Genomic DNA, 20,849 nt, shown 5'->3' with positions numbered 1-20,849 from the left:
TTAGCTAGCTCCATCAGTGCCCAGCCTAGAATTCCACCAGGAATTTGCAGACACTCTTATAAGAAACTAAAGGCACCTTACCACCCTTTGTTATTTTGATCAGCTGCTGCTTTTTAGTTTATTCATCTTTAAAAGCTCTAAGATAAAAGAAGCCTGGAAGTTAACTATTTTGCTTTGAGTGAGCAATGCCTGAACAGCTGCTATGTTATCCATCACAAAAAACTCAGCACTCCTAAAAGGAAGGAGAGCTGGGGTTTGTTCCCCTTCAAATAATCTTTTTAAAATACAACAACGATGTTAAATGCATTCACAATTCTTTAAGCATAAGTAGAATGAATCAGATTTGTGATTCATTAAAAGCAGAGTTTTTATAGGGGAAAGAATTCTATGTTGTTTGCTATCAAGGCTTAGTGGAGGAACTAAAGTAACAGAAAAAAAAAACAGAAAAAAAAATCAAATTTGTGGTGTATTCATTTGTCTCTGACTTTGAAATACACAGGTAAGTAAGAAATGGCTTCACAAAGCCATAATAATTTACATGTGAAACAGAATTGTGCCAGATACGGTAATCAAAGAAAATGCAGGTTATATTAAGTCAATTAGATATATAAAACAATGACAGAAGTGGATAAGGAGAAATTGTGGCAGTTCTTCTGTTTGACGGATTTGAAGTCATCTCCTTCCCTGGGCCTCTCTCCCATCCCTGGCAGCCAGCAGCCACATTGTGCCCATTGTCCCCAGGTCTTGTTCCTCCATGCCAGGAGGAGCAAGCACTAGACATGTCCTGTCTGTCCCCTAATGAACAGTGAAAAGAGTACAGTTCTCTTTACTTCCAGAAGCAGGAGTAATGCCTCCACCAGGTACAGTTGTGCCTTGCCCAGGCCTGTGTATATAAACTCCTTGCTCACCACCTGTTTTGGCTTAGATACTCTGTACAAACCAATAAAACAGACAGGATTCAATGAGGGCAGTCAGAAATGCTAAGGTCTGGTTTTCCACTGATATTCACCCATTTTACACTTATTTTTTCAACTGTATTTACTTAGGCAGAGTTAGCTCCTGAATAATACTGGTTTGGGATCAGAATCAGAGATGCACAGACATGGACATCTCTGTCCAGAAGCTACTGTGCTCACTCATTTAAGTACCGTCAATCTGCCCTGTTGTTTCAAAGCAACACTTATCCAACCAGTGACATCTGCTTCAGACATCGTTCTCACCTTGCAGGAATTAAAAACCCTAGGTATTCTAAGTGCCTTGTTTACATTAAAACATGAGAAGTCAATGAATATTTAAAGCCTTTCCAGTAAATGGTGTATAGTGTAATTATGTAAGCCTTAACTATACAGGTCACTGAGAGTAAATACTTAGGCAGATTCTGCCATTAAAAATCTTGGCAGATAAATATTTTATACAGGTTGGAAGAGCTGTAGGGTTTTTTTTTTTTTTTTTTTTTACCACTAGCCTACTGAGAGAACCTGCAGGACATTAAATTAATCTTGCAATCTTTGAAGAGTTCCCATCTTTTAATCTGTTTTATTTCCTGGCTGTGTAAGTGAAGATATTTTTATAGATGTAGGGAGCTGGAAAACTAGAATGGATCCAAAACCTCACTACAAATTAGCAGAGCACATTTTCAAACCACTGTCTCAGTAGGTGTGTACCTTGCTGCAGAGTATGGAAAATTATCTCTGGCTCTGGAGCATGCAGCAACTTTGTTAGCATTTCCAGCCAGAACTAAACAGCTTGTCTCCCACTGACAAGTTCAGAAGGTTTCATGAAAAAATCATGTATTTTGTGAATAGCCATGAAATGTAGGAGGCAAAACACTATGTGTGCAAAGATTGTCATATTAGTACCCTTACTTTAGATACCAAAATCATGGAAATTCAGAATTAAGAGTTACTCTATCCTTAAAGTCCAGTGCTACAATATTAAAGCAGTTCCTGATAAACCAAATTGTTCTCCCCTGAGTAAATTACCATACAATGGCCTTCTCTACTTGCACATCTCCATAAGGGTTAATTCCTCATGCCTGGAGCTGCCTCGAGGGGTTTCAGTCTTAAACTCCCAAGGCATCCATAGAAAGTCAAAGCCATCTATGTGGAAGCCCTTCTGCTAGGGAAGGACACAGCATGCACAGGCACTGCCACTGCAGTCTCTGGTGGTAGAACACAACTACTTTCTGAAGAGCACACTCCTCTAAGAATAGGCTCCTCTCCTTGGTAGACTTGAGGCATCTAGGGCATAGTTTGCTCAAACATTTAGATTGAACAGGGTTCAAATAACAGGAAACACATTTTCTTTGCCTTTTTCACACACTCAGTTCTGTTTGCGCAAAGAAAGACCCACAGTCTTTCTTATACAACCTAGAGGGAGCAGCACAAGGCCCCCGGGATAAGGGTGTGCAGGGGCACTTAAACCGAGGGCCTCTAATCATTCTCTGTCTTCCACAAGATGTTCTTATCCATATGGGAATGATAAGGACAAGATTTATCCCAAGAAGTACAGCTGGTCAAAATAGATAGGTTTTCTTTAACTGATTGAGGAGATGTGTAAATATTATCGTAGTCAGACTTTCTTATAATGACAAAGGCACGTGTAAAGTGAATACAGGATTTCTCAGCCTGTAAGATACCAAGATTGTATTTTGGGATAGCATTGATTTTTGTGAGAAAAAAGGTGATTTATGGCAAAGATGCTGTCAAAATGACTCATCAAAAGTCTTACCTCTAAAGCTCTGCAAACTTAGCTTATCCTGGTAAACTGAGCACAGCAAGTTTTTTACACCTTTTTCCTTTCCCTGGAATGTGGTTTTGTGCTATCATTATCAGCAAAAACTCAACAGGAAGAAAGCAAAGATCCTAACCTCTGACCCGAGGTAGATCATGCCAGGGTCAGGCAGACTGAGCACTATCTTTACAGAAAATGCCTCTCAGAGAGTGTGAGTACCTCAAAGACCCTGGGCTCTGCACTCTGTGTCATGGGGTATCACTTTTAGTCTCAATTAATTCTGAGGTGTCCAGAAACACAACAGATGAACACTGCAGACTTAAAATAGGCCTCTTGATTTTCTTGGTTTCGATGTAATTATGTGATTTTCTCTTCCCCCTTCATATTTCTCTTCCCCTTCTATAACTTAAATAAGCACAAGGCTCAGTTGTCTACAGATTTCTCGTGCACACACTGTTACACAGGAACATTGCAACTTGGCAGATCCAAGAGTCTCCTTTCCTGTTGCAGTCTGGCCCATATTTATCCTGCCTAACTCTCAGACACTTCACAAGGGTCCCCAGCCTTGGTGCACAGACCTCTCAAACTCCTCCTAACATCAGTGTAAGAATGGACATTTTTAGAAGATTATTACAATTTTAGGTGCATTAATCATCTTCTGGAGGTGCCCTGTATTCTGCATCAGCTGTGCGAGGTACCTGAAGTCAGGTGAGAGGAGTGGCCATGCAGAACACCATAGTTTGCTCTCTCTTTTAAGAAAACCACAATATAACATGGAGACTGCTGGTTGCTGTAGAAGCAAAGAGTTCTTGCCTCAACAAAGAGGTGGGAGTGAAAAAGGAGGAGTGAGTTCTTTACTTTGATGCTGACAGTATTTCCCTCAGCTAAGTGGCAGGGGGAAGGCAGACAATGCAATCTGGAGGGGATTTTTTTTATAACTAGCTCTCCTACACTCCTCCAGTCTGCCACCTGCTTGTATGTAGACCCAGCACATGAAGCACCCACTCCAGAGGATATCCTGGCAAGAGGACTGAAGGATATCTGCTGCTGAAGAGTAGGTAAGTCTTAATTCCATTGGGAGGTTGGACAAAGCCACGTTCAGAAGGAGCTGCAGCAGTCATACTCTTTTCAGCCAGACTGGTTGCGTCACTGTTTCTTGGTATGACTGATGGTGCTAAAAATTGTGTTTGTAAACTGGAATGGAAAGCCCAGCAGCAGGAAGACAAACATAAACTCCTAATTAATTGAAACCCCACAATATTCTTCAGTGGTCTGGTGCCAGTCTAACAAAGCATTAGGAGTGTGAATAAGCCCAATGTATACAGTGGTTCTGGGCTGGTCTGGTTAACACACTTAAAATAAAACATATGCTGAAAGCTTGGCTGAATGAGGGCTAGCATGCTCTGTACTCAGCAGCATCCCACTGAGAGTGTCAAGTGGGCAAAATAATAATGGTTTGATGTGGATAGAGAAAGGAAGGGGCAGAGAGGAAAACATAATCAACAAGGAGAATGAGAGAGAGAAACCACTGGCAGTTCTAGAGCAGGCAAAAATTTGAGGCTGAATTGAATGTGCCCTTCAGATGATCTGTACTGGATTCTCAGTCTTTCTATTTTCACACTGATTGAAAAAAAATAACAAATGGTCATTTGGGAAGTTTAGGAAGCATTTTCAAGCAAAGGCTGAGTTAGTATCTAGGCTACTCTGCAAAGCTTTATCTTCAACACTGCCCAGTCCATCATGGAGTGACTGTGCAGGAACACTTGTGACCCATGACTAAACTCATAGAAATTATCTGTGTGGAATTAACAACAGGACTTGACCCAAGAAGACCAGCATTTCCTTTCCATGTTGACACTCTTCTTTAGCTCATTAGATGCTACATACCAACATATATGAATAAGTGATCCAAAGAAGAAGAACATGACAGAACTATTTTTTTTTTGCTTTCATAGGCATGTGAGGTGAGTGTCATATGTTGCTTCCCACCTACTTTCTTCTGGGTGATGCTTAGAGCAGCACTCATATGCTGTAGAGGAAGTTGTGTCCAGACTTTCTAAACCAACTAAAGGAAGTAAAAAAAGAGAAGAGAGACAGAGAGAGGAAGATCCTAAAGGAACACCTTACAGTAAAAAGATGTGTTTTGGCATGACAGAGTTCTAAGTTAACTGTTTGCAAGCCTACATAGTACACAAGATGCGACTTCTTTCATTCTGGGTGCTCTTTTAAGCTGATGTCTTATCTGAGAGGACCTGAAAATTCATCAACAATCTGACATGATGCTTTGCCTTCTAGGCAACATTTCAAGAACTATAAAAGAGATAGAAAAAGCAAAAATATGTGGACTTTCTAATGGAGCATATAATGCAAAATATTGTACATATCTTTGGGTTTACCCAAAGAAAACAATGTTCTTTTTAATCCTCTTACATTAAAAAGAACAAATGACCCTACATGCCTATAACCATGCCTCCGATGCTATCATGTTCAGCTGTGGCTGGGATAGGACATGAAGCTTTGCAGCTCCAAACAAGTCAGCAGGATTAGTTGAAGGTCGCTGGAACTACCGGAGCTGTTTCTGGGGAGACAATTTGACATCCCAAAATGAAGGAACACCCTTCAGTATATCTTAGGACACTGGGACCAGTGGAATGTCTTTTAGTCTTCAACACTGAATTTTACATTTTTTCCCTCTTCCTTCACTGGGAGACAGACATTAGTTCTCCCTGTCACTCTTGAAGAACACAGACAGAATATGTGAAAGAGAGTAGTGACTCCTCTTACTCTTCTCCCTCAGCAAAACTGCCATAGATTGGTAGTACATAAGAAGGTTTGCTTTCTAAGAGCACATCTTTGTTAGGGCTAAGGACAGCACTCGTGAAATCAAGAAGGATTAACAGCTCATTATTCTCAGATTTTTTTTTTTGTCTGGAAAGACAATTCTTGAATTTAATGCTTCCTAAGATGCTGTACATAGTCATACAGGCTATGACTACTACAGATCACAGGGCTGTTGTCTTCTTTTTTTTTTTTTGGTTAAGCCATCAAGTCATAAGCAATTTGTGTGATAATCAAGAAAACTATGACTACTACAGATCACAGGGCTATTGTCTTTTTTTTTTTTTTTTTGGTTAAGCCATCAAGTCATAAGCAATTTGTGTGATAATCAAGAAAATTTTGCTCAAGGCAGCATTCTGGTTTTGCAGTGTTGTTTCTAAAGGCAAGCAACTAGATTCACAAAAGAAAGCTTTCCCACTATTTCTTATTTTGAAGCCTAGTGACACAGATATCTACCTGGAACATGGGAGAACCAGGGTCAGATTCCCTTCCTGTTGGAATCAGACCAGAGATAGGGCCTTGGGTGTCCCTCTGACCACCAGCTTTTCCACAAATCATCAGACACAACAGCCACTCTGTGGTCAGTGAAATGTATGAAGTTCTCTTAAGACAAAAGACAGTGGTACTCAATAGCTGGATATCCTGTGTTTCTGGGAAAGATTGCTCTTCCTTATTCTGACTGACAGAAAGGGCTTGAAGCAGAGTTTGCCAACTACCCATTGCTTCCAACAGCCCATTACAGGAGAAAAGGGTGCCTTCCCCAGAGATAAAGAATGGCACCTAAACCACCCATCTAAATCTAAGCCAAGCCTCAAAATAATGCTTAAAAATGTTCAACATTTCACTCTTCTTAAGCTTTCACCTTTGCAAATTTTGTTATTTTTTCTCTTTTGGTGTGTCAAGCTGAAAACCATCACATGGCTTGTCATACTCAAACTGCAGGGAGGAGACAAGAAGCCATTTCTTGTGGGATGCCACATCAGAGCCAAATCTCAAGGTTTTCCTGAACAAAAAATTTCAATACACTAGCTAGAATCACCTGATTTCCTCTTACATGTTTTATTTTTAATATTGTTCATCATTATACAATGCTATCCGTTTTCAGGTGACCAAATTTCTGGCTGAGTCCCTGAGTTAGCTAACTGCCCTTGGATATCTGAAACCTGTGAATATAAGTCACTAGAGCTTTGGTCTAATTTAGATCACATGAAAATACATGCTGTCCTCAGACCAAATCAGCAGAGATATACCAGCCTCACTAAATAAAAGAATAAGCATAAAACAACATTCATTTTAAACACCATCTCACACAGGAGAGAAAATCAAGAGAAGCTTGACAAGCAGAGAAAATCTTAAAGCTTCTATGTACAGAAATTGTCTCCTTTTAAAGCAAATAATTGCTTCCATTTGCTTAGAAACTTTGGGAATACCAACACAATATAGCAAACTCCTGGAAGTGTTGTGATCAATGAAAGGAAGAAATGTGGGATGTAGCCAATTAAAACCTGTTTCTAGTTATCCTAGGGTGAACATAGACAGCCACTGGACAACTTTAACTCCTTATGTAAGGGCAAGCAAGCAATGCTTAACTGAACAAATTACCATTTTAAAACAGAATGTGGGTTTGTTAAGGGCAGTAAGTTTTCCTCCTATACATTTGCTTTTGTTACATACACGTAGCTTGCTGGGAATCCTGTTCATCATCCTGCATACTTCTCAGTCTCCAGGAGGATAATCAAGAATATACTACCTGTGGCTGCCTAATATATAGTAAATAATCTAAATCACTCATATGTGTCATATATATGAGCATATATGCCTGTATGTAAAGATATATAGAGATGGACAGCACTGTCCTTGATTTAGCGATATCTAAATGTATATACATACATAAATACATTATGTATGTATATAAGTATGCACACACATACACATACATGTAGGTGTTTATAGTACATATATGTAAGTAGGTGTGAACATATGCCAGTGGATGTATATACACAGCAGAAAAAAAGTAAATTGGGAATGTTCTTTCTGACTTTAACATACCACTCATTTCGGGAAGTTTTACACAGAGTAAAGCAGCTCCAATGAGTTATTCTGGTCTTAAATGTTTTATCAAAGAAGCCAGAATCTGGACCTTAAAGTACCCTTTCCAACTGCAGAAGAAATTAACAAAAATTAATTAAAAAACAGAAAATGCTTAAGAGACAATGAGATACATACATACACTAACCCTTCACCAAAATGCAGGAAGACAGCATACTATGCAAACTCTGAACCCAAAATCTTGGCCCCACAAACGTCAGCAGGATTTGGCCAATTTTTTTTTTTTTTAATATCTGTCATTGAGTGTTTTATCTCAGGGTTGCCCTGACATCATTCTCGTCTCAGGTAAAAGGAAGACTACAGCTGGTGTTGTAGAGGCCACTGCCTGCAAAGTAGTGGATGTCTGAAATGCAGAAGGAAATCAATATCTATCCCAGTGGAGCTTATAAGCATCCCTGGGAAGATCCAGCTCAGGGGACACTGAAGCCCTGTCTCACACTGATGACACAGGTGCACTGTTAAACTACCAGTTTTTCTGATATGAGTGTGAGGCTCTTTGTGAGGAGATGACTTCTCCTCCAAATTCTGCTGTGTGGTTGTCAGAAATCCTTTCTCCCAACTCCTGCTGCCATCAGCCGTGACTCCTCTATTGCAAGATACCCAAAGTATGCTGGGCTTTACTGTTTCAGGAATGCAAAAATACACTTTAAAAGGTTGTGTTCCCCTATTTTGTATTTACTGGACAGATTTGGCAGATTCTGACATTAGTTTCCTGCTGTTCACCCCAGCAGGTAGAAAGGGTCATACAGTCACATGCACACCCAAAAGCTTTCGTAAAACTGCGGAATATGACTTTTTTCTCATTATTCTCTGATTTTCCTCTCTCAGAAAAGCAGTACATGGAATACCTAGGCTAGCCTGGCTACCAAATGCAGCCTGCCTGCCCTCATAGAACACTCTTTCTGGTCTAGCTATCTTGCTGAGAGATGAGCTACACTAGCTGTATGGCTTCAAGGTCTCAAGTTGCCTTGATATTACTATTCCTACACAGAAGACCTAGCTCTTAATTTCATCAAGATTTTCTGGGACTTCAGCAAGTACCTTGAATATTTTTGTAGAAGCTACACAATTTGCTTGGAAACAGTTTGCTTTTTAGAGACTACTCCAAGAAAACAATGAAGCTGTAAAGAAATACTTAGATTACATTTTAAGAGGTGTCTGACAGCCTAATGTTCATCCACAATTTCAATATGGTCATGTTAGTGCTTAAAAATCATAATAATTTCATGCTGAACATAGCTAAATTAACTGAAATTACTTGAATCTACAATAAAGCAAAGCACTAGAGTCTGAAGCTTTCTGTTAACAAAGGAGCACTTACCTGTAATCATAGTTAGAGCTGATAGACTTGCTAAGGCTGGGATATCAAGGTTAAGGCTCTTTAAGTTTAAGGAAAAGTCTTTAATAGAGTCGAGCCACTCCCCAAATCCACGAAGGCACTGAAGTCTATGAAGCACGAGTCCATTGCAGAATACAAACTTATCCTCAGCAGTATCAGACCTCAAATAAAAACAATTGAAAAAATTATAAATGCATCTTCCACTTTACAGAAAAATGCATAACCAGTATTGAAGCGTCTGTCATTTAAAATCCAAGGCATATTATCCTGAGACATATGTGGGCATTCACGTTTGACAATATGTTTCTCCCTTGAGGCCAAAGTACAACAAACAAGCTTCTGTGATTGCTTACTTGGTAGAGTTATAAGCCTGAGGTTAGCTGCAGCATGTGGTGTAGACTGTCTAATTAGTTAAGATTTTGGTCCTGCCCAAAGGCATAAACAGAGAAGACATTTTGCATTAAATACTGTATGTTTGAACCAAAGGAATACTAAGTGAGTGCATTTTGACATACAAAACTAATAAAAAGATAGGTTCTGCAACTCTCAGCATTTACTTAGTATCGTCTGCATTTTTCAGATTGTAAAAATTGGCAAGGAAAAAACAATGGAGAACACACGCAGTAATGCAGGACGATACACATAACTGCATAAACTCTTTTACAGGAAAACCTGCGTGCAGGAGAAATTATAGCCAAGCTCTCCTCTTCTTCCCTCTCCATTACCACTATTTTTGTTAAAAAAAACACATTAAAAGGTCATTTTCAACTTAAATAAACATGGGCATAACTGAAATCACCAGTCTGCAATTTTGCCAGTTCCTGAAAGTGAAATTGGTAAAGTGTCTTAACTAGTGCTAGACTGACATACAGCATCTCACTCTATTAAATGACTTGGTATTAAAAAGAAAACCAATCTGAACAATATTTTAAATCTTCTTCATCCCTTTCAAAAACAGATCAAAAAGGGAAAAGGAAAATAATTCATACTTGAAGTGCATTTCTATATTTCACACTTATGAATACAAAGCAGATTTGTTCAAATAGTACCTGAGGATCAGTTTTGATTACTATGCAGGAGGAAGATGGGACAGATCAAATAAAAGAAGCACATTAGTGACACCTATGATCTCTTTGTAAATAACCTTCTTGATTTTTTTCTGCAGAGTAAAACAAATTAAACACCATATCCTTTATATGCAGACATTGCTGATTTTTTGGTGCTTTTTTCTTGGTACAAATGACAATGTTCAAAGACAGCGCCATATTTATTCCTTAAAAATATTCAGAGGGATGATTTTTCACATCATCTTAAGAGGAAATTAAATAAATAGTTACCTGATGGAGAGTCTTAGTACAAACAGCTCCAAAAAAGCTGATTCTATGAGTAATGTCTGATCTTCTTTTGGGAGGTCAGTAAATCCTGGGATTTTTTCTGCCCAACCTCTAGTTATGTCAATGGAGGCAGTCAGAAGATTATAGAACTGTTGAACATGTTCTGCATCTGTGCCTGCAGCAGCCTGATCAGTGGAACAGTACTAAAATGAAAGCCACAGAAAGCAAGGTTATATGCATTTAAGGGCATTCTGTGAAACATACAGCGTTATTTGCCCGACAACATTTCCTTCTGTGGCAAAGCTGGTATTATTTATAAGACAAAAATAGGTCTACATCTACCTACTTATTTGGTTACCTACAGGCATTTTGCTATTCAGATAGATATTACAAAAATATTTCCATATGTATAGAAGTAATTTCAAATTTATACCTAAAATATAATATCACATTTTACAAGTACTTATATGCTATTAGTAAACAGAAATAGAAAGCTGGTGGGTAGGATAATTTGCATCACACTAGAAGAGGAACATTATTTGGCTTACTACAATGAAACACTTTTCCCATTGATGAATTTGTCTCAGTATGTTGGAAATGCAGATTTCTTCCAAAACCTCACAAAGTGCATTTTATCTGACAGTGATAGAGACACATAAGATAAATCACTTTTTATCTGACACATGCAGCATTGCTTCATTTGAATACAGAATTGGTTCAAAGTAAACCAGCTGCCCCATATCACCTCTTATCCTTCAAATTGAAGCATTTGAGGTTCAGCAGAACCTATTATCCTGCTTATGTGGCCATAACTCTTCCAGGCAACCATTTGACAGTCTCAGCTTGCTCAGCTTCCCTGTGACCCTCTGACAGCTCCGTCCCCACTATCTCCTACTTCATCACCAGTGGATCCCTGTCACTCCTTTGACACTGCTCTCTCTCTCTTGGCAGAAAATAAAACAGGAGCTTTTGTGGCTTAGTCCAGTTCTGTGCTTGGAAAGTGCTGCTGGTTTTATGAGCAGGTACTGAATAATGTGGCATTTATTGTAGTAACATCCTCATCATCAGACACCTGCTGGGTTATTTCTGGGAGAGACTTCATATCCACTCTTTCTCTTATGGGTTCAGGCAAAGAAAGGCTGAGGTAGTCTCCATGGCTAAAAGAAGCCTGCATACTCTTTGGAAACAACTTCCCACATGCACTTAGGCTTGAGTCCATTGGCCTAAAGGCCACTCCAGCAACTCTTCAAGCCAGAGTGGAAGCAGAAAAAACACTTTCCCCATCAGTAACAGTGGTGGCAACCTGGTATGACCACATTGCCACCGTGGGCTGCAGGGATCACCCAACTTGCTAGCTGCAACTCAAAAGTCGGCTCGGTGCAGGACAGAGAGATGGGACAGCAAGCAGAACTTCTCAGGCAACTGTCCTGTACTCTGACTCTCCTAGCTGGAGCTCATTGCTGATGGCAGGTAAGGGATGAAGGACACAATGTTAGAGTTGCTGACTGATGAGAACCACAGCAATCCTAGAGACCTCTGTCTGTATCTGGGTCCTGGTACTAGCTCTTAGTGACTCTGTTCTGCTTAGCCAACACTAACTGCATGAGTTTCTCCCGGTGTGTTCCAGCTCACATCCCTAATCAGCTGGTGAAACATGTGCAATCCTTCTTACAAAGTTCATGTAGAGACAAATTTTGCCACAGCTGCTCCAAAGGATCCTGTGACACTGAGACAGGTAGAGGCCACAATACAGAGAAGATGGGGAGCAGCAGTAGAAAAATCTGTATGCTGCATCATATTTATGTGTTCAGACTGCCACTTGAATGGAGCAGTTGAGGATGCTCAAGCAGCAAGAATCAACTACTCCTGGCACTGGACTGCAGCAAGATGTACACAGGTAATTAATGGGTAGAAAAATACAATTTGCTTTTTCAAAGACCATGCATGTTCTGGACCCTCTAGAAGTGACCATGCAGAGCAAACCACAAGTGTGCATTTTGGCTCTGCGAGATGCACTTTGCTACACAGGGGCTGACCCATGACTTTTTCTTACTACACAGGGAAACCAAACAGGCTGATGGAAACTCCTGCCTCACAACAGGTATTGCTAAGCAGAGATATATTCTTGATCATTTGAGCAGTAAGGAAGAAGGAAAACAAAATGAAAAGAAAAAAGGTACTACCCATTCTGAATGGGTTCATTCTAAATATAACTCATCACAACCAGCGTAATTATGCCAGGTGTTAATTTGTTCCCAATATTTATAAAACATTCCTTTGGCAAAAATAAGGCAAAGTTTTAACATTTTCTAATGAAGTTGAATTCTGCATTATGTTGTGTAACTGTGAATTCTACAGTGTGGTATACCCCACGCTGGGCATTGAATCAAATTAAATGCATCTAAAAAAATTATAACCTCTATTTTTTGCATAGTCTATCCCACGAGAGCAATTTTAGAAAAAAAGGTGAAAGATTACACGGAATTGTATAATTTTCAGCTGCTGCAATACATCACTGCTCACTATAAAGTATTAGCACTTACAAAGAGTTGCTAAAGTAAAATATTATTTACTTGTAACAGACTTAGGAGCATACAAGTGACCATAAAAAATATGTATGTTTCTGTTTCATGCACCACAGTTGTGGGTTTTTTCCATGATTATTTCATGGAGAAGAAGTGATATTTGACCTAACTTGTGACCAAGACAGCTGGCAATCCTGCCCTTGGTCAGGAGGCGTCACAGGACGGAAGGGCTCCCTCCGATCTGCATTTCTAAACCTACCCTATGAAACTGGAGGCAAACCAGGAGAAAGACAAAAGACAAAGCTCTGCCCCCTCCCTTCCTTGGAGCTCCTTTGGGAATTAAATGAAATATGACTGTTACTTAAGGAGGGGGTTGCATGTGTAGCAAGCAACATTAATTTGTATGTTACATCTGAAGAGATTTGGAAAGCCCGAGGTTGGGAAGCCCGATAGCACAACTTAGCTCTGCCCTTTGCCTGCTTTCATCAGTCCTTCATCGACTGCTACAGCTGCAAAAGCCTAACAATAACTTCTCTGCACGGATGAAAAGCCTACACTCGTTTTTCCAAAAGCCATGATATGTGCTTAATTTTGTGGCCCAGGAATGGGGTGGATTATTGCCTAAATACTGCACTGCCCCTCTGAAAATGCAACATTTCTATTTACATTGGTGCCTACTCTGCATGAATAAGAATGGCAAGGGTCTGTTTCTCATCTCACTTCCTTAAAAGCGTAAACTCAGGGAATTGTACCAGTAAACAGGTGTGAGACCAGACTACGGCCCTTGGCAATTGCCTTTTGAAACCAAGTACCTAAATATACCACGGCTGTGGACTGGTAAGTTAAAACCAGTGCTGAGATCAAAAGCAGCCATGTTCTGAACAGAACTGTTTCCAGTGTTTTGGTGTAAAGTTTGTAGCTTACATAATTTATTTCTGGGTTTCTTTTTTTCCTGGGTTGCTCTGTGTGTGTGTGTGTGTGTGTCTACAGGTTTTCTAGAGGGAGGGGATACACACTTTTCTCCGAAACTTTTATCAGTGGTTTTAAGACGGTCAAGATATTGCAGCTTGTAAACACGAAGACCATGCTAAACATTAAGGTCGTATCTGCAGAAGTGTCAGGGCTGACTCCAAAGCCAGATTTCCAGATCTGCCCATTTGTGGTGCTCAGCAGGGTCACAGCCTAGCTGAATGTGCCATAGGTTAGTCTTTACAGGTACAGGATTATTCTTCATAGGAATATTTTAGCATTGCAGTGTGTTTATGGTATGTTTCATTAAATTCATTAAATTCAGTTAATCTTGCTTTTTACACAGCATTTGTTTTTTGACCTCCAGTAACTTTTCAAAATAAGTATAAGGGTCTACAAAAAACATAAGAATCTACTAATTTCTTGTAGAATATTTTTGTCATTTCAGTACCACCGGGCACAACAGAGTATTATATATTTTAGTGTAAAGAAAAACTTAGATATTAATATGTTCTAACAGATAATCATACATAATCTTTTAGCTACCAAGACTAAATTAATTTACTGTCAATCATATGCTCCCTGTAAAGTCCAACTGAATTGTTCAACATTTAAATCTGTGGGTTGTTTTCATTAAAAGAGAAATAATTACTGCAGGACAAAGAAAAAAAGTCACATAAAAGTACATAATTTTTGTTCAGTTTTCTGTAAATGCAAAAGAACTTTATATCAATAAATAAATACAAACTATGGCCTCTGGACTCCTGCAATTCTGTGGAAGCCAGCAGATTTCTATCAAAGAGCACATCTCATCACACACCTTGGTATTTGTAGAATAATCCCTGAGACATTCAGGGTAAGTTAAGGTACATGTAGACATGGCTAGTGCATTCTCCCCATAGTAGGTTGTCAGACACTCAACAGCTAAATTCTTGATAATAACTTGAAAAATAATATTATTTAATACTTCCAGATTAGTTTGAAGAAAATATGTTACAGTATGCTTTAAATTGCTAAATTATATATAAAAATATAGTCTAAAATAGCATAATGTAATTTTTATATAATTGCAGTAAATATGCTTTGGGATTAAATACTACTTAGCAACAAGTGATAAATGGCCAATGGAGTGATTGTCTGAGTACAGCTGCTATTTTTAACAATCTCAAATTTAATAATATTTCTTTAAGGAGGAAGAATTTGATCTTGTTTTTCCATAGCTGTAGTTTTTTTCTTATCCTATACCAACCTGCCTAAAAATTGTATTTAACAAGCCATTTCAGTGCTGTATATTAATAACTACAGAACATTTTTTTTTCAGATTTCAGAATATTCCATGAATATTTAAATTGTGACTATGCTACATTAAAGAACAAGGTTACAAAAATATATAATCTTTGGTAAAGCTTTGCTGATTTTTCAGAATTTTAAAAGGCTTGTTTTAAAAATGTGAGTTTTATTGAAGGAATATTTAGGCTGGGGTATCCAAAGCATACCCTATTCCCATTTAAATAATGGCAAAATTCCTGTTGATTTCAACAGGAATCGTCCTATCCATCCAGTGTCACACTCTGCAACCCTTCTATCTGAATATCAGGGAAGTGCTATTAAATTTTAGCCTTCAGAAAATGGAAGTTAAGATATTGGACATACAAGTAGTGCTCCTGGTTAATCAATGACATCATAATTGATTGTGTTTTGACACAGCCTTTTTGCAAGAAGAATGCTCTATTTATCCAAGCATTTTTTCTTTAACACAGCCACTGAATACACTGCAGATTATTAGATTATTTTGTGATTGAGATTCTCACAATGAATAGCTACTAACACTAATATCTACTGCACTTCCTTTCCTCTCATTGTCCACCTATCACAAAAAGACAACGGCTGCCTGGACCGATTTCTACCCTCATCCAAATTTCACACTTAATTTCATTTTGGCAAACCGGCTGGTAAGGAGAAATGCAGCTCGCAAATCATTTCTGTGCGGAAAGCAAATAGGGAAAGAAAAGTGAGACATACTCTTGAATAGTCCAGCTCCCTGGGCGTGGAGTCGGTTAAAGCTCGAACGAGGGCATTCATCATGCTGATGGGAGGAGAGGGCGGGGAGGGCTGAGAGGGTTCTTGCTGTAAGGGGCTCTTTGGTTTGGAAGGCAGCCGACCTCTTCTCCCTTTCAGGCTGTCGGTACGGACAACTAGGTGAAAAAAATCCCAAGGGAATCAGTTGTGAAGGTACCAGCGAATGATGGATCAGAATGAACACCCTGCTTTCCTTACGGTGGCCAGACCAGCAAAAATAAAGAGTGTTCTCCAGTTTCAGCACGTGCTCTTGATGCCTTTGATCGCAAAGGAACACAAATGGCACCAGAGCTGTGTCAGACCTACGCTCGTAAGCAGCAATGTAGCTGCTTAGTGAGAGCCCAGCTGTGTTCCTCGTGTCCATGCTTTGTTTGCAGCATGTCAGTGTGCCCGTGTACGTGTGCCCATGACACTCTGCTGCTGAAAACAAGCTGAATGTGAAGCACAGATTTTAGTGTTTCTACTAGCAGTGTCCCTTTTAAATGGCAGAGGCATTCATTCAAAATAATTTTAGCTTTCTTGGAGCATTTGAAAAAATATGGTCACATTATATAGGTTATATTATCCATGTCAGTATTTGCAATGGGACTGCTCACACAATTTCACTCACATGCTTAAATATTTGCAGAATTGGGACTAATGAGTTGATCCTGTTTCTCTTTAAATTAATTGCAAATTTACAATCAGCTTATGGGAATGAAACGAGATCCTATGTCAAAATGCACACAATCCAGTGCAGCACCCAGTGAGATAACAAGGGGAAGCCAACAGCATTATCGAGCAATGTTCAAAGTTAATAAAGGAGGCATTTTGGCGACTGTCAAATTATCCTCTTGTGACCTTGTGTTCTTGAACTCTGGGGTCTATAGTCTAAATATGATAATAGGGCTGAAAAGCACAAAATCAATACATTATTACATAAATGCACATATTTTGGGGTAAGTTATGAATCTCATCACTGTCAAATTTATTGTAGAGACATCCATGCTCACACACACACACACACAGAGACACAGATTCATAAAACATAATATTTTAGTTTTCTGGAATCATAAATAGCCAGAGTCCTTACCTTCTTTAACCATGCCGACACTGAGACACTTCTGGAACCGGCAGTATTGGCATCTGTTACGACGTCTCTTGTCCACTGGGCAGTTTTTATTTGCCAGACAAACATATTTTGCATTTTTCTGAACTGTTCTCTGTGAAAATGCAACACAAAAATAGTAAACTGATTGTTTCTTGAGCAGCTTAGAACCTGACAAAATGTGTTTTAATTACAACATGAAAAGTGACAGTGCAATTCATATAATTAGATAAAATTAATTTCCTAACACACTAGCCTGCAGGAAAAACAATTTTATTAGTGCTAGCTGCTGACAATGAAAATCATCTAGGATTTTTCTGAAGCAAGTCTCTGGAGACAGGCAACTTTGAATGATAAAATCATATCTGAAATTACCAGGTCATCACATCTACCTTTGGGGATTAGATTATCTCCGCTTTTAATATCCCTTTGGGAACAATTTTCTACTTGGTTCATTCCCTTGATTATTGCTGACCTTATTAAAATAAAATCAAAATGATCTGCAATGTACTTCTCTTGCTATCACTATTGTTAGTCAAATACCACAATAACTGGTTTGGTTAGCCATTAAAATCATCAGGGAGAAAAACAAAAATACCAGTAACCCCTACTAATATGTTTGGCTAAATACTCTGGGAAAGTTAACCTGACCTGAGGAAAAAGGACAGCATGATGACATGGTTATGTAAATTTAATTAACTCAAAAGTCATGTTGAAAAAACTAAAACAAAATTAAAATGCATAGAAACCTGGTAAGCTTTGCAAGAATGTAACAAATACCAATGCAAAAACATATCATGCTGCCATACTTAAAATCAAAGATACATCAATAAATAACATTCAAAAAGGTATTACTAGAAAAGACACCAGGAACAAATGTATCAACTCAACATTCAATACTAAATCTTTAACTGCAATTAAATTAATGGATAAATTTTACTTCATAATTTGTGTTTGTTATCAAATAACAGCCTCAATGTACTAAATATATGAGATACAGCAAATATTTTTCATTGTGATTTGGAGAAGAAAACAGTTTAATTTTGCAGAATAAGGTACTGTTGCAACTCAGGGGTATGCTATTGATTTCCACAGGGGCAGGTTTGGGATAAAAAGAGCTGCTATTTCCGTGTTATTTGTGTTTCCTTTTCTAGTTATATTTAAATAACAAATTAGTTTTATAGGAGACGTCTGTTACCACGTGGTCAAAAGAGTATTATTAAGTAACACTTTAAGTAACACTATTAAGACAACTCCACCTACAATAAAAAAATGTTGTAAGCCTTCCCCCCAAATATTTTGGGACTGGTTTTGTTCCCATTGTATCTTTTACCAGAATAGGGACATAACTGCTATCTTAGCAAGAAGAAATATACAAAATCAACCTCAAATGTTTCAAATCTTAAACTTGCTGCACAGAACGATCCTACCAAAAGTCAACCACAAGCTCTTCCCTTAAACAAGCTATTTCTGAAATTAATATTGGAATCTGGACCTTCAGACTCTGCTGAAAGGAAATGACAAAGCACCCAAACCTAAGACCTAAAGAGTATATTCAACTCTTGAAAATATAAGGGCAAAGTTCCCACTGCGAAACTGCTGTGTGTAAGTTATTTGTGTTGCTACTCAGCTGCAAAGCTGCCTTCATTGCAGGGCAGGCACCGGGACCCTGTGCAGTGCTTAGTCACTGCTCTGCAGGCAGATTTCCCCTGGTAAGGACTCCCCGGGCTCCTGAGCTGAAGACAGCAGCCAAAAGCAACTAGAAGTACTTGGGTTTGTCCCATGAGTGAAACCAGTTTCTTCCTGGTGCTGACCGCTCTGCATTCCTCATCATGCCAACTACCCCAACAAACAGCACCGCTGCCATCACCTAAAATATTAAGTGGACTTTACGCCTTCAGGGTTTCTTTTCTCATCTAAAAACAAAGCATAACTGGAATTGGTCACTGAGTAAAACCCAGGTTGAATGTACTCCAGATGAGTTTCATTACAGAATAAATGCAGCTTATAGCATAAACTGGGGTGACCTACGTTCCATTGAGGAATGCTGGCGGACCAGAGATGCAGTTCCCCCAGACCACTGCCATGGCCTCTTCTCAGCAGAGACTGGCTGATCCTTTTATCCTACAGAGGGCTTTCCTTGACCTCCAAAAACTTTGGGCGTCCCTCCCACCCTGCTGGGGGGAGCCTGAGTTTCAACACACCATGTCCCTGAAGGCCCAGGTCAGGACCAGGAGCATGTGGGGACGGAGGGGCTGGGAAGTGAGGTGGGAGCAGGCAGGGAGGGGAGCAAAGCGCGGATGCCTCACCTTGAAAAAGCCCTTGCAGCCCTCACACGTCCGCACCCCGTAGTGCTGGCAGGCGGCATTATCTCCACAGACAGCGCAGGTGCCTTCCCCGGACGAAGAGCTCCTGCTGGGGGGAGACGGGAGCCCACTGCTGCCGCTCCCGCTGCTCTCCCCCATTAGGCTGGAGGTGGCTGCGTTGAGGCCGAGCGGTGAGAAGGCTAAGGTGCCTGGTCTTTTGGCCAGGTGAAGCCCGTAGGAATGGCCCTCCATGGGAGCCTGGCTGGCGGCGGGCCTGTCGGAGCCCAGGGGCAGGCTCAGCGAGGCAGGGTCGTAGCACATGTGGGCGGCCGCGGACGGCGTGTGCGGAGGCGAGTGCTTGAAGTGGAAGAGAGGGAAGCGCGGAGGCACGGTCTTCATGGGGGCGGCGTCCATCAGGTGGCCGGGAGGCAGGCAGGTCTGCGTGGGCTGCAGCGGGGGCTCATCCCACAGGCTCTGGTGAGCAGGGAAGCCGGGCGTGGTGGGCGTGGAGGGTGGGGATTGCTTGAAGTACATGGAAGTGCTGGGCATCCCCTCATCTGTAGATGGGGGCAGTGAGGGCTGGTATGGGGACAGCCGGGTGTCTTCCATCTTTATGAGGGGCCTCTGGCCAGAGGAGGCAGTTTGCATTTGGTAGAGGCAGGAAGGCTTGAGCTCATAGCTGCCAGAGTAACCCTCCATAAAGGTGCTGAAGCTGGGAAGGGAGGTGGTGGCAGTGGCGGTGATTTCGGTACTGCTCAGGTCCATGGTCAGCTTGGCATAGTCAGGGTTCATGATGTCTGAGCTGTACTCCGAGCCATATGCGTAGGTCTGGGATGCATAATTCGAACCGGGTGGTGAAGGACTATACTGCGCTTGCACACAGGGCATATCTGCAAGGGCAAAGGGGCACGTTAACAACAGGCCCAGACTGCAGCCCAGACCCTCACTAACTTCTTTCCTAGAAGCTTTCCCAGAGCTCAGATAGGCACCCAACTCCCATTCGGACATTTAAATTAGCCTCGAGCCTTTTCCTTTCAAAAAGAAATATGCACCAGGGACCGACAAAGCACTCAGTACTGTGGAGTCTGCTCTCATCTAGTCAAGGGAGAAACTCACATTTATACCAGTGTCAGTGAGAGAAGAATCCATCTCAAACTGCCCTACATCTGCTGCTTAATATATATAGGTGTCAATGAGAATTAGATAAGGACAATGGGAACAGTTTATAACTCTAAATCTACCTCTGTATGCATGCAATCATGCCGTAAAAATTTCATGAAGGGTAAATTCATGAAGAGATTATAAAATGCATAATATTAAAAATTACATTTTTTTAAAAAGCAGCATTTGCAGCGCATGTCAGAGGAATTACTCAAATCACAAGGTTTGCTACTCAGGACTTGCAAACATCAATTTTACTTACTCAGCTCTGGACCTTTGAAGAATATTTCTGGTCAGCTAATATTTAAGGTTGCTGTTTCATTATTAATTTTAAAGCTTATCTTTGGTAGAATGTTCTCCTTTAAAAAG

General features: G+C 40.1%; 1 protein-coding gene across 5 annotated transcripts in view; it reads right to left on the bottom strand.

Moving 5' to 3' along the window:
• Positions 1–20,849, bottom strand: part of NR4A3 (nuclear receptor subfamily 4 group A member 3) — a 29,268-nt gene that overhangs the window by 3,432 nt on the left and 4,987 nt on the right. For all 5 annotated transcript variants that reach the window (XM_041476499.1, XM_041476496.1, XM_041476495.1 and 2 more), the window contains 5 exons: positions 19,323–20,209; positions 16,999–17,128; positions 15,870–16,042; positions 10,357–10,556; positions 9,002–9,180 (listed from right to left, as the gene is read on the bottom strand). In XM_041476499.1, coding sequence (XP_041332433.1) covers positions 9,002–9,180; positions 10,357–10,556; positions 15,870–16,042; positions 16,999–17,128; positions 19,323–20,207 — 1,567 coding nt within the window. In that variant the 5' untranslated portion in view covers positions 20,208–20,209. The remainder of the gene's footprint in view (positions 1–9,001; positions 9,181–10,356; positions 10,557–15,869; positions 16,043–16,998; positions 17,129–19,322; positions 20,210–20,849) is intronic.

This window comes from Pyrgilauda ruficollis, unplaced genomic scaffold (genome assembly GCF_017590135.1).
Source record: "Pyrgilauda ruficollis isolate IOZ18807 unplaced genomic scaffold, ASM1759013v1 scaffold39, whole genome shotgun sequence".
In the NCBI taxonomy this organism is placed as follows: Eukaryota; Metazoa; Chordata; class Aves; order Passeriformes; family Passeridae; genus Pyrgilauda; species Pyrgilauda ruficollis.
Note: the sequence above shows the minus strand (reverse complement) of the source record. Positions and strands in the feature narration are given on the sequence as shown.